The following is a 13,222-nucleotide window of genomic DNA, read 5'->3' as shown; positions in this document are numbered from 1 at the left end:
AATATAAATTCTTGTCCTGTATATATTTCTAAGATATTGTTCACAAAGAAATAGTAGAAATTTATATTTGTTTTAATATTTATTCTTTATTATGTTTTTTCATTTGTTTATCAATGATATTATACTTATTACATTGAAAATTTAACAAAATATAAATTGAAACTATCTTTCTTTATACCCTTGATTTGTTTTCTTATATAAAGAGCGATGTATAATACACGTGAAATACACGCCATCAAGCCAAGACACGTCGATTTATATATATAGCTCATTAAGTTATTTTCTCCTAAAATTATATTATCTTTGAAATATAAAAATGAAAGTATGTAAAAAACTGTAATAAAAAATAAACATATAATAATTATTGAAGAAAAGAAAAATGTTAGATTTTGGTGTATAATCAAAGTTTATAGTGAAGTGTTATGAATAACAAGTTTCAAATTTTGAAGTGCATTAGAAAATTATAGAAAATATTTTTTTTTAATATGTATAGGTAATAAAATATTACATAATTATTACTTATCGATAATCGCTAATGTTTTAATTATAGGTTAAGTATCTTATATAAAATGTGTATCATTATTAAGAGATTTTTATCAGCCAATTTTTTATATTCGTTTCAATCTTTTCAACTATTTTATATGGTAAAAATAATTAAGGTTATTTAAATTAAGGTTATGAAATTATTCATATACTTTCTAATCTATTACGAAAAAAAGATTGTTGAGAAAAAGAAAAGAATTCCTAAATGTACATATTTTAAATAAATTACATCTTTTAACTAATTCGCGCCAGAATTACAAAATAATTACGTTTGTTATTTCATAAAATAAGTAATATGAAATCGATCATATAATATAATTAATTTTTGATCATTATTTCAGACATATTCTCGCGATTGAACAACGTATTTTACAATGTAAACATAATTACATAAAAGTCAGTATTAAAAATGTGGCGCAGCAGTCTGGCAAATTGAAAGAATACGAAGGTCGGAAACTTATCGGGTAAGTACATATATTACAAAAGTTATTGTTTTATTGTTGTTATAATTTTTTGTACAATTATATAGTATATATTCTTTAAATCGAGCATTTTCCATTTGCTGGATGTATGTGTAATTTTCGACATTAAATTTCACATTTAATTTTACATTATAAATAAAAATTATTTGAAATCTCTTCAATAATCAATTTGATTTTTTTAAATTTAAATATGCTGTAGAAAAAATAAGAAAAGAGCAAATTTATTATATATATTAACATTAATATAATTTAAAGAAATAAAATAATAAATAAATATTAATCGTTTAATATATAATTACAAATAATTAAAATACGCGAATGTTTAACAGAGTTATGATGTTTACTTGTTAATGCAGAGATCGGCTGAATTAGTTTCTATTGTTAAGGAAAGTTAATTGTTCGATTGTTTATATTCACTTTTTTCAGGAGTTACTCTCATGTATATATAAATGTTATATATTAAGAATTCAAACATTTTGAATATTTTAGATGCAATTTTAATTTGCTTTTTAAATGGAAAAATATTATTTGTTTTTGCAATATGTTTAAATATGAAGAAATTCAGATGATAGCTTGAAATATGTTTGTATATGAGACATGAGTTGAATGAGTAAATTGATATTCGGCATTTGAGTAGAAGCTAAATGTTAAAAATTTACTGGAAAAATACATTCTCTTTTTAGGTTTTCAATGGAACAAATTTACACTGTGGTAGCAGATGTAGAGAATTATAAGAAATTTGTACCTTTTTGTAAGAAGTCAGAGATTATTTATAAAAAAGAAAATTTTCTCAAAGCTAATTTAGTTATAGGATTTCCTCCTCTTACCGAAAGCTATACTTCTGAAGTATCAATGGTACCTTCTCGTCTTGTTAAAGCAGATTGTACTGACGGTATATTATTTGATCATTTGAAAACATTATGGATTTTTAGTCCAGGTTTAAAAAATAATGCAAAGACATGTGTAATAGATTTCTCTTTATCGTTTGAATTTAAATCAATTATTCATTCTCATTTGTCTAATTTGTTTTTTAATGAAATTGTAAGACAAATGGAAAATGCTTTTGTTCAAGAGGCAGAAAAAAGATATGGTAAACCATGCTTAAAAACAGTACGATTAGAAAGATGACGAAAATAAAATATTTAATATATATTCATTGATAATTATAACAATTGAAAGAATAATTAATTTATTTTATTTAAAAACTATTTAAATATTTTATTTCTGCAATTATTTGTTTAAATAAAAACTTAAGAATATAAATGATATAACAAAAAAGAGTAAAACAAATATGTATTTATAAATATCAAATAAAGAAAATAGTATATGGAATTATTATCTCTTTAACATTAAAGCGATAAATTTTTAAATATTATTTTAGATTGTAAAGAGTTTACTATAAATTTATTATGATGTATTTTTAAGACATACAATATTCCAAAATAATAACCAAATAGGAAGCATTACAGTCATAGTTACATTATAAAACCAATTTCCATAAATCATAGAATCAATAATACTGAATACAAATGCTTGCTTAGTGGCACGATATCCACTAAATATAAGAGACAACAAAGATTCTTCAGGAAAGTGCACATAAGTATATCCTAAAATAACAATAGATGATGCAACAAATGGGTGAAGAGAAATCCATAATATATACAACAAAATTCTGAACCTAAAACGAAGTAATACACACAAATTTACAATAATACAACAAATTTACAATATTTACAACAATATTATAATATTAATATAAGTAAAAATATATAATTATTATATTCATATAATTATGTCCTACAAAACTTACCCCTGAACAGATCCTTGTCTGGGTTTACTAAATAAAGCAGCTGGCACATATACAGATGCTGCTAATAATGCTAATGAAAAATTACACATTGCAACACATATAAGAGTTGTAGCTAATTCCACTGATGCAATCACAGAAATCAATAACGTATTTTCATATTTTACTACTCTGAAACAAAACATATTTATGTAGAATAATTGTTTATTATATTGTAATATTTATCTTACCTTCTTGAAGTCAAAGGCCACAATAATGTTAAAACTGTAGCCATAGCATTACCAAAATATATAGAATCTTCTGTACGCAAATTCCACATTTGTCTACCAATTGAAGTAAATATTTGTGGAGATAAAAGTAAGCATACACCAAATGTGTGTGCCCATAATATTTCTGAAGTAATATTCCCAATATCGAATTTTTTTACCTATAAAAAATATTTAATTAAAAATATATTCAAGTCAAATAGTAATGATAATGATTCGCAAAAAATATCAACCTTAACATTCTGAACTTGTAAATTGTCTTTTTCATCACTTTGAAATACTGGAGCTTGGAGTTTTTGCCATATAGAAAATGCTTTTATAAAAAGACTAGCTACAATTAGTACTAAAGGACGCATATATAAACCTATAAAAATTTGTATAAAATTCGTATAAACTAGTATCAAGTGAATTTATAAAATATACTTTTTTAACTTACTTATTGAAACATATCTATCTGTTGAAGGTAAAAGGTAAAAAAAGTACGATTGATGAAAACGTTCTAATAAATTATTTAGCGAGCGTACCATACTCTCTACTACGCGGCCGACTTGATAAAAATTTGCTTCTGAAGCTTTACCAGTTCTTTCAAATCCTTCTAAAGTAACAGCTTCGATACCAAATCTATAAAATAGATATATCATATATTTATATTATGCAAGAATACTTATAATTTTAAACTATACCTATGAAACAATCCATGATTTCCACTTGGTATACCAGTAGCTTGAGTAACTACCATTGTCATCAATGTGTTAAAATGATACCACCATTTTTTCAACTTATTTGTATCAGTATTATCAACTCTACGTTGGAATGTTTTTTGAATTTCTTCTTTGGCAATCATATTTTGAGCTAGATTGAAAAGATCCAAATTGGGTAGTTGTCCATTTAATCCCTCAACCTTCAATAATAGATATTAGAAATTAAAATTAAATATACAGATAACTTTAGAAACTATACCTTAACATCTATAGATGAAATTTTCATTGCATGTAATTCTAAATTAATGGCAGCCTGAATAGAGCCAGCATGGCCAGGTAAGTCACCAGCTACCAATATACCTTCTTGACCACTTGTAACACCGTGATAAGCATCTAGCCATGCCTGCATACCTAATTGTTCATATTCAGTTACAAGAAAAATGATATCTTTGGCCCAATATTTTTGTTCTAAAAAAATTCATAATATATATTTTGTATAATGATATTATCACAATTATATTGATTCAAAAAAATATACTTCTGCAAAACTTAGCAAATGCTAATAGCAATGCAACAGAAGGTGCTGTACTTAAGTAAACACTATTAATAGGTCGGAAAGGTACACTGACAACAATTGCTTCAGTACTTGCTGCTTTGGGTGCTCTAACTATTCCATAAATATTTTGTCCTGTAAACTAAAAATGTTATTATTTACTTTTAATATTGAATAATGATTTAAAACTGTGATTATATAGGAACTTTATTTATTTACTTTTTGTTGCTTAAATGGATATATCAGTGAAAAATTATGGATGAAAGTGTCGAGATGAAGTTGATTAAATTTTGCTGACAGCCATGCATAAGGCATACTATCTGGATATCTTTTCATTTCATGTAATAATTCATAATAAAATTGTTTTGATGTTTGATCTAAATTGCTCTCTTTTGTTACTAATCCAGGCAATAAAGCATTTTCAGAGAAATAAGTATCTGAAATAAAATAAATTTGGATTAACAATGATTTTACTTGATAATCATTCATTTATAATTTTAATTAAAAAATTATTTTTACGATCATTAAATACTGGTACTGCTAGAATCATAGTGCATATAACACCGCCAATATAAAGCAGAAAACACAATTGTTTCTCTCTTTTCAAGAGAAATTTTATCATTTTTCCTGTGCCTGCTCTAGGATCAGTTAATAAACCCATTTCTTCCTATTTCTTCCTATTTTTTATCGTTTTATATTGTCGAATAAAATCTATTTGATAATTGTATAAACACTTTTTATTGTTCAAGTAGATATTCGATATAGAAACATTTTTTGAAAAAGTTAAATAATATTACATCGTTCTTATAATAAGCCCTGTGAATTCATATCAACAATATAACTTTAATGACACTATTATATTCTGCTATATCTTGTAGTAGATATACAAACTATATATGATTCCAGAAAAACTAGCGCCATATAGCGTTAAAAAGAGGAAACAGATTTGATATGCTTATCACATGTGATATCAGTATTGTTTAAATTTTGTGATTACATACCAAGCTATTATTGAAACAATTCAAATTAATGATTAAATTAAAATTACAAGATATTGACGATGCTAATAATTATGTTGACAAAGATACTCGATGAAATTTTATTACCAACTAATTTCTTACCAAAGAAATAAATTTCTTTTCTTTTAGGGAAATAAATGTTTTTGAATTTGCTATGGTTACACGTGGACCACTCCACGTAGATATGTGATATCGACACACTGATCTTGACGTAGAAGTCATATGGAAGAGTTATCGTTTGCTAAGATGCAAGATGCCAATTTGTGATGATTACTTAGCGTGACATGTATTAACAGAGCATCTCTTCAGAAATTAACGCTTAACAAGATGGAGTACTTTAAAAGTAGTTTAAAATCTGTTCTGGGTTCTACGCCGTCTGGAAACCAGCCATCGGGTGCTGAGACGGTATACATGATATATATTTATACCGGATAACCTTATGATTATTTATCAAAGCAATAAGTTTTGTTTCTTTTTTTTTTAAATAAATTTAATCATTACATTTACAATCAATACATGTTTGATCTGGTAATATTTTTGTGTTATATAAAAAATTGTTTCAATTTTGACTATATGTATTCTAACATATAGGTGGAGAAGTTAGTGAACAGACTTTTATCATCTACTTTACTCGATGATAGAAGAGATGCATGTCGTGCTCTTAAAGCTTTATCGCGCACTTATCGTGTGGAGGTTGGTGCACAAGGAATGGATGCCTTAAGGCAAGTGTTAGAAATGGATAGAACTGATTGTGAAATCATTGGCTTAGCATTGGATACTCTTTGTAATATAACAAATCCTGAAACATTTAGTGAGGAAGGTGAGATAAAATGCAATCTTACTATGACAAGTTGTTATAGTATTACAAATTTTCTATTTATTTTTTTAGTTGACAAACATGGACCAAAAAATAAAATAGGTGAACAGTTCACTGAAATATTCATTAAACAGCCAGATAGTGTCGGATTAGTTCTAATATTTTTAGAAGAATTTGACTTTAGAGTTAGATGGCCAGCATTAAAATTACTTACACATTTATTAGCTAATAGGCCAAAAGAAATTCAAGAAATCATTTTGGTTAGTCCAATGGGAGTTTCAAAGCTAATGGATCTTCTTTGTGATAGTAGAGAAGTTATAAGAAATGATGTATGTGTTATTTAAAGATATCTGTAAATATATTAACTATTTAACATTTATAAATACTTATAGTATATAATTCATACTGTTAATAATTTATAAACAATACTATCTGTATTTAGGTATTGTTGTTACTGATACAATTAACAAAAGGCAATGCGAACATTCAAAAAATTGTGGCCTTTGAAAATGCATTTGATCGTATTTTTGATGTTATCATGCAAGAAGGTGGAGCTGAAGGTGGTATAGTTGTGGAAGATTGCTTATTATTGATGTTAAATCTTCTTAGAGGAAACATAAGTAATCAGACCTTTTTCAAAGAAGGTTATTGTATATTCTATAATATTTAATGGAACATATAAAAGATTAGAGAATAATTTTTTTATAAAATTATAATAGGTAGTTACATTCAGAGATTAACACCCATGTTCCAAATGCAAACAGAAATAGATGATAATCTGATAGGTTGGAGTCCACAAAAAGTATCCAATGTTCATTGCATGATACAGGTTGTTCGTGCTTTAGTAGCACCCAGTTGTCCTGCTCAGGTATTTATAAGTAATACAATGATAGAGATATGGTATTATAAATATAGTGAACTAAATTTTTGGACATATTTAAAGGCGTTAGCTGCTTGTCAAAAAAATATGAAAGCTTGTGGTTTATTACAAGCTTTATGCAATATACTAATGGCCAGTGGAATACCAGCTGATGTGTTAACAGAAATGATTAACGCTGTAGCAGAAGTTATTAGAGGAAACGCTATTAATCAAGAATATTTATCAAGTGTTATGGCACCTAGTGCACCTCCAAGGTAATAATTACATGTGTGAAAAAAGTTATTGTTAAAAATTTTTAAATTATTTTATTACAGACCTGCAATTGTTGTTTTATTAATGTCTATGGTAAATGAGAAACAACCATTTCTTCTAAGGTGCTCTGTATTATATTGCTTCCAATGTTTCCTTTATAAAAATGAAATAGGACAAACTCAACTAATTCAAACTTTATTGCCTCAAGGCAATGAAGCACCATCTTTAACAACAGGTTTGCTGAATAACATTATTACTAACTTTTATATTTCATTAAGAATTCAATACATATTACATTTAATCTAAAGCTCTATTTAAAATTGAATAATTTGTTAGACAAAAATATTCTTTTCAATATCTTTAGTTCTTAGAAGTATATATTTAGAGATAAAAAATAGTTTCGAAACTTGTTGGTAGGACAGTTGCTGTGTGGAGGATTATTTTCTCCAGACCCACTTTCAAATTGGTTTTCTGCAGTGGCATTATCTCATGCACTGATTAATAATAATGTTCAAAAGGAAGAGCTCTTGAGAGTTCTTCTTGCTACTAATATCGGCAAACCACCAGTTACTTTAATGCAACAGTGCATTTTGTTATTGCAACAAGAAAACAAAACTCAATCTAAATTAGGTCTAGTAATGCTACTCTGCAGATGGACTGCTCATTGTCCTACTGCAGTGAAGGCCTTCTTAAATATTGATTCTTCCGTTACATATTTAACAACTCTTTTATCATCGCAAGAAAATAATGAAGATTTACAGGAGACTTTATTCCAAAATATGTGTGCTCTTTTAATTGGTTTGTGTGTACATTTTAATGACAACAATGTACAAGCATATACAAAGGTATAATGATTTCATGATGTTAGATATATCTAACATTTCATTTATAATATTAAAACATTATTATTTTTAGGAAAAATTATGTAATTTAATAGAAAATAGAATTGGCCTAGAAAGATTTCAAGATATTATTGGTGGTATATCAAGACACGAAGTTTATTCTCGGGCATTAAAACATCCTCAGCCTGCAGCAAAAAATCCATCAGAACTTTTGCTAGATTATGAATTTTGTAGATTAATAAAAACTTTAGAAGGTATATCACTATTGATTTTATTATGATATTAAAGTTTGGAATTCGTATTTAATTAAAATCATTTTTGATTTGTAATAAATTAGGGGTAGTAATAAAGTCAGTATCAGATAGTAGTATACAACAAAAAAATCAAATGACAGTATTGGCACCAGCTGATTGTACTTTAGTTACACAGTACAAAGATCTCATTAGAGAACAAGATATACAAGTACAAAAATTAAATCAAACCGTGGATACGCTCATGAAAGAAAAACAAGAATTAGAAGTACGTATAAATAATAAGTAATACAAACATACACGCACGCACATATAGTTGATTTTTAATATATTTATAAATTATATTTTTATAATACGCAGTCCCACGTACATGAACTTAGAACTACTGTTAGTTATTTGAAAGATCAAAACTTGGTTCTCCGTGCTGCACAAACAAATTTATGTGATGGAAAACAAGCTATACCCTGTGCAAATAATTCATGTTCTTCGAAAAAAGAACTTGATAGATGTAAAGACATAGTGACAGAGCTGGAAACAAGTTTAGCTAAGCATGCTTTAATAATAGAAGAATATAAACAAAATGATACAAATAGAAAAGAATCTATCCTTGAGGATAAGTTAAAAGAAAAAACAGAAGAACTTGAAAAATTAAAGAAAGATCAAGAAGATCTTCTAGAACTTTTAACAGATCAAGATAGTAAAATCTCGATATATAAAGAGAAGCTTATTGCTTTGGGAGAAAAGGTATTAAATTTGTATATACATATATTATAATTTTTTCTGTATAATTTAAATTGTACAATTATTTATGCTTTATAATATTTATTTGAAAATTAATTGATAATTTATTTGTAGGTAGAATCAGATGAAAGTTCTGGAGATCTTGATACTGATGACTTACCAGAATCAAGTAATTAAAGTATTATAATTATGGAAACAAATATTTGATAAGATTGTTGATAAGATTATTATTAAACTGTATGTTATCTAAATCTAAATGGTTAACATATTTATTTCATTCAAAACTGTTATTTTGTCTTATTAATAAAAATTGAATTTTTATCTACGAATAAAGAACTGCATCATACTTTAGACATAACAAGGTGATTGTATGATATACTTTGAATTATTTATTTATCATGTTTATTTATTCTTATAGTATCGATGACTACAGATACACATAAATTGGTATCCAGCTTTTAAATAATTTAATCTATAATTATTGTTTCTCTATTATTACACAACTTTATTTATATACATAATAATGCTATCATTTATATTTCATTCTGACGCTGTTTTATAACTGCTTGAACGCATTTAGCCATAGTTGGAGAAGCACGTGACACAGCATCAGTCATGAAAAATTGATCCAATGATTTTTGTTTTATGTTTATTGGATCTGGTAAGAATGAACCTTTTGTTTCCTGCATTAATATTAAAATGAAAATATTATTTATATATTATTTAACAAATATTTAGTAAACATATACATTCATACACACCTTGGATAATTCCAATGCTTCTGCAAAGAAATTAGCTGGTTCCAAATCACCATATCTGACTAAATGCGGTGAAACTTCCTCTAATCTTAATCGTACATCATTTAAGTCATCATAAGGTAAAGTCATATCACATATCTGTACAAAATAAACAAACATTTAAATGTTTTATATCAAATTAAGAATAATAAATATAAAATCACTTATAGTATTAATATTTAAAAAATATAAATTATATCTGCAATATGCAAATATATAATTACCTCAGAAAGAGCACGAATAATTTTCCAATCTGAACGTGCCATACCAGGAGGTGTAATAGCTGCACAAGTTTGTTGTGCACGTCCTTCTGTGTTAACATAACTAGCATTTTTTTCAGTATATGCTGCACCAGCTAATACAACATCTGCGATAGTAGCTCCTTGATCACCATGACTACCTATATTTGTAATATCCTATATTAGTAATATATTTTTGTATAAGTTTAATGCTATTAACTGATATTAAGTTGCTTATACCTATATAAATAATGAATGTATTAGGAAAATTTTCCTTTGTAATGTTTGCATCATCTGCTCCTAAAAGGAATAATACTTTTGGTTGTTCTTGTTTAATTTTTTCTACAGTTGAATTATAACCAATATCTAATGCTGCTACTTGTGATGCATTTGTATGAAGCAGATTCAATACTTTCCATTCTCCACTGATCTTAAATAAAAAAAAAAAAATTATGATGTTATAATTTACTTTTATTATAACGGTATAATTTTATGATTCATTAAGGAATTATTACTTTGGAAGTACTTTCCAAAGCTTTGGCTAGAGTTTGTGTTTCAGCAAGAATTTTAGCTCCATCTTTTCGAGTTAACTGCTCTGCACCTAAGATAATGAGTGGCTTTTTAGCGTTCTTTAGAGTTGAGCAAAATGGATGAGTACCACTCTTTAATTGAGTTATTATATCTAATGAATCACCTAAATGCTGAAATATATTTTGTACTTTATAAAACAAATATTCATACACAAATAGTATATTTTAATTTTTAAGTACCTCATGATCATATGTTAGGTCTACATCAGGACCTATCAAAGCAATAATTTGTTCACCATGAATATATCCTTTTCTAAGACGAGTATTCACTAGTGGTGCTTCATATCTTGGATTTGTACCAATTAATACAACAACATCTGCATCTTCGACTTTGGCTATAGTATTGTTCAAAAGATAATTGCTTCTTAAATCAATACCAGCACCATCTTTTGGAAAACTCTGTTCTGTTGCTAGAGATTCACTTCCTATTTTATTTATAAAATCTTTCAAAGTTACAAGAGCTTCTGCATCTGCAAGTTTGCCAGCAATTGCAGCACATTTATTTGATGCGCCACATATTTCCTTTGCAGCTAAAAGAAATGAGATACTTCGTTAATCAAACTATAAAATGAATTTTGTAGAACATAGCAAGTTTAATAATTACCTGCAATAAGTGCATCTTCCCAGCTAACATTTTCTAGTTTACCATTAATTTTCATCATAGGTGTTATAAGCCTTTGACATTTTAAGCCATCACAAGCAAAACGAGACTTGTCAGACAACCATTCTTCATTTATTTCCTATAAAAGTAACATAAGATATTTCAAAAATACAACTCTCTTATATTTATCAGACATAGAAATGTATGAAACTATATATACCTCATTTACTCTTGGTAGAATCCTTAAAACTTCTCCAGTTCTATGAGAAATAACTATATTACTACCAACTGCATCGTGGACATCAATACTATCTGTACGACGTGTTTCCCAAGGACGAGCAACAAAAGCATATGGTTTACTTGTTAGAGCTCCAACAGGGCACAAATCAATGATGTTACCAGATAGTTCTGATAAAAACATTTTCTCGACATATGTTCCTACCTGTATTGCAATTGACATAATGTTTTTCTATTCTTCAATATTAATGATATTGTAAATTATATTTTTTGGAGTTATACATTCTAATGCAAACCTCCATAGCATTTCCACGACCTGTTGTTCCTAAATCATCAATGCCAGCAACTTCAGAAGCAAATCTAATGCATCTTGTACAATGAATACATCTGGTCATTACTGTTTTAACCAGAGGACCCATATTTTTATCTTGTACTGCTCTCTTTCCAGTGAAATTAATATCAATGAATCTGCTTCTATCACCACCAAAAGCCATGCTTTGATCTTGCAAATCACATTCGCCACCCTGATCACAGATTGGACAATCCAAAGGATGATTCACCAATAAGAATTCCATGACACCTTCTCGTGCTTTTCGAGTTAAGTCAGAATTAGTTTTTACTCGCCATCCTTTCATTACAGGCATGGCACAAGCTGCGACTGGCTAAATAAAATATAAAATTAATTATATTCTTTTCCTTTACATGCAACATTTTATATAAATGTATATAAAATATTGGCTTACTTTTACTTGTTTCTCTATCTCAACTAAACACATTCTACAATTTCCAGCTACAGCAAGACGCTCATGATAACAAAATCTAGGAATTTCTACTCCAACAGTTGCAGCAGCCTGTAAATTGAATCATAATTTATTGTTGTAATTTATATAACACCTGATAAAACAAATCATAAACAAAATACAGAAATCTACCTGTAGGACTGTTGTTCCTGGTGGAACTTGAACAGGTTTATCATCTATAAAAAGCTCTACGAGTTCTTGCTGTAATTTTGGAGATGTATGAATCCCCAATCTACCACATGAGAGGCTTGAAGCTCTCACTACTGAATGTCTCAACATTTTGCTTGAATTGCCTAAGTTATTTAAATTTTGTTACATAATATAAATAAAGATTATATTTCATGTAAGTAGAAGCTTGTAAAATAACTCAAATAAAAGAAACATATAGAAACTAAATTAGAAGTATTAACCTATTATATACCTACTATAAAGGAAAAAAGTGCAATACTAAATATATAAAAGTAATGGTAATGTCATTTTACGAACTTCTTACCTACACTTATACTAAGATATCATTGCTTTACCGAACTTCCTCAATCTTTAGTCGCGGATGTTCAAGATATTACTTGACCCGTTTTAACTCTTGTCAAATCACAATTGTGCACAATGCACAGTGCCAAATGGTGCCAAGTTAACTGCGAATCAATGAATACATCTAATCAATATTGCAACTATGATAATAAATCGATATTCTTGAATAATAAAATTAAATGTTTAAATAAAATTTATTTTTTTATATAAACTGATTCTATTAATAATTAATTAATAACAAAAAATATTGTCTAAATTCGTAAAGTGAAATGC

The 13,222-nt window shown here is 27.4% G+C and overlaps 4 protein-coding genes across 7 annotated transcripts; 2 read left to right on the top strand and 2 right to left on the bottom strand.

The window, feature by feature from the left end:
• The first annotated feature begins 13 nt into the window (after window positions 1-13).
• LOC124948805 (coenzyme Q-binding protein COQ10 homolog B, mitochondrial) lies at window positions 14-2,277 on the top strand. Its single transcript, XM_047492996.1, has 3 exons — window positions 14-493; window positions 885-1,007; window positions 1,709-2,277. Exons 1-3 carry the CDS (start codon window positions 486-488, stop codon window positions 2,151-2,153), a joined length of 576 nt encoding a protein of 191 aa, XP_047348952.1. The 5' UTR covers window positions 14-485; the 3' UTR covers window positions 2,154-2,277.
• On the top strand, window positions 885-9,479 carry LOC124948798 (general vesicular transport factor p115). Its single transcript, XM_047492986.1, has 13 exons — window positions 885-1,007; window positions 5,501-5,776; window positions 5,963-6,191; window positions 6,261-6,517; window positions 6,631-6,832; window positions 6,908-7,056; window positions 7,132-7,322; window positions 7,383-7,555; window positions 7,738-8,165; window positions 8,236-8,416; window positions 8,500-8,681; window positions 8,774-9,157; window positions 9,269-9,479. Exons 2-13 carry the CDS (start codon window positions 5,699-5,701, stop codon window positions 9,329-9,331), a joined length of 2,517 nt encoding a protein of 838 aa, XP_047348942.1. The 5' UTR covers window positions 885-1,007; window positions 5,501-5,698; the 3' UTR covers window positions 9,332-9,479.
• On the bottom strand, window positions 2,413-5,236 carry LOC124948802 (glycosylphosphatidylinositol anchor attachment 1 protein). Its single transcript, XM_047492992.1, has 11 exons — window positions 5,150-5,236; window positions 4,872-5,063; window positions 4,572-4,789; window positions 4,338-4,494; window positions 4,059-4,267; window positions 3,782-3,999; window positions 3,535-3,719; window positions 3,332-3,462; window positions 3,063-3,259; window positions 2,836-3,003; window positions 2,413-2,703 (listed from the first exon to the last, which is right to left on the bottom strand). Exons 2-11 carry the CDS (start codon window positions 5,011-5,013, stop codon window positions 2,433-2,435), a joined length of 1,896 nt encoding a protein of 631 aa, XP_047348948.1. The 5' UTR covers window positions 5,014-5,063; window positions 5,150-5,236; the 3' UTR covers window positions 2,413-2,432.
• A 41-nt stretch (window positions 9,480-9,520) lies between the features above and the next one.
• Window positions 9,521-13,071, bottom strand: LOC124948800 (NADH-ubiquinone oxidoreductase 75 kDa subunit, mitochondrial). Of its 4 annotated transcripts, none has more exons than XM_047492988.1 (12): window positions 12,943-13,071; window positions 12,551-12,711; window positions 12,362-12,469; window positions 11,915-12,280; window positions 11,602-11,823; window positions 11,385-11,520; window positions 10,961-11,310; window positions 10,706-10,891; window positions 10,431-10,620; window positions 10,176-10,351; window positions 9,916-10,050; window positions 9,521-9,837 (listed from the first exon to the last, which is right to left on the bottom strand). In XM_047492988.1, the coding sequence occupies exons 2-12, from the start codon at window positions 12,695-12,697 to the stop codon at window positions 9,688-9,690; spliced, it is 2,166 nt and encodes a 721-aa protein (XP_047348944.1). In that variant the 5' UTR covers window positions 12,698-12,711; window positions 12,943-13,071; the 3' UTR covers window positions 9,521-9,687. The 4 variants fall into 4 exon arrangements, with proteins under 4 accessions (XP_047348944.1, XP_047348945.1, XP_047348947.1 ...); XM_047492989.1 differs by having other exon boundaries at window positions 12,912-13,070; XM_047492991.1 differs by having other exon boundaries at window positions 12,551-12,701; window positions 12,943-13,061.
• Window positions 13,072-13,222: the final 151 nt, after the last annotated feature.

This window comes from Vespa velutina, chromosome 4 (assembly GCF_912470025.1).
Source record: "Vespa velutina chromosome 4, iVesVel2.1, whole genome shotgun sequence".
Taxonomy (NCBI): domain Eukaryota; kingdom Metazoa; phylum Arthropoda; class Insecta; order Hymenoptera; family Vespidae; genus Vespa; species Vespa velutina.
The sequence above is the reverse complement of the archived record's forward strand: the minus strand, read 5'-3'. Positions and strand labels throughout refer to the sequence as shown.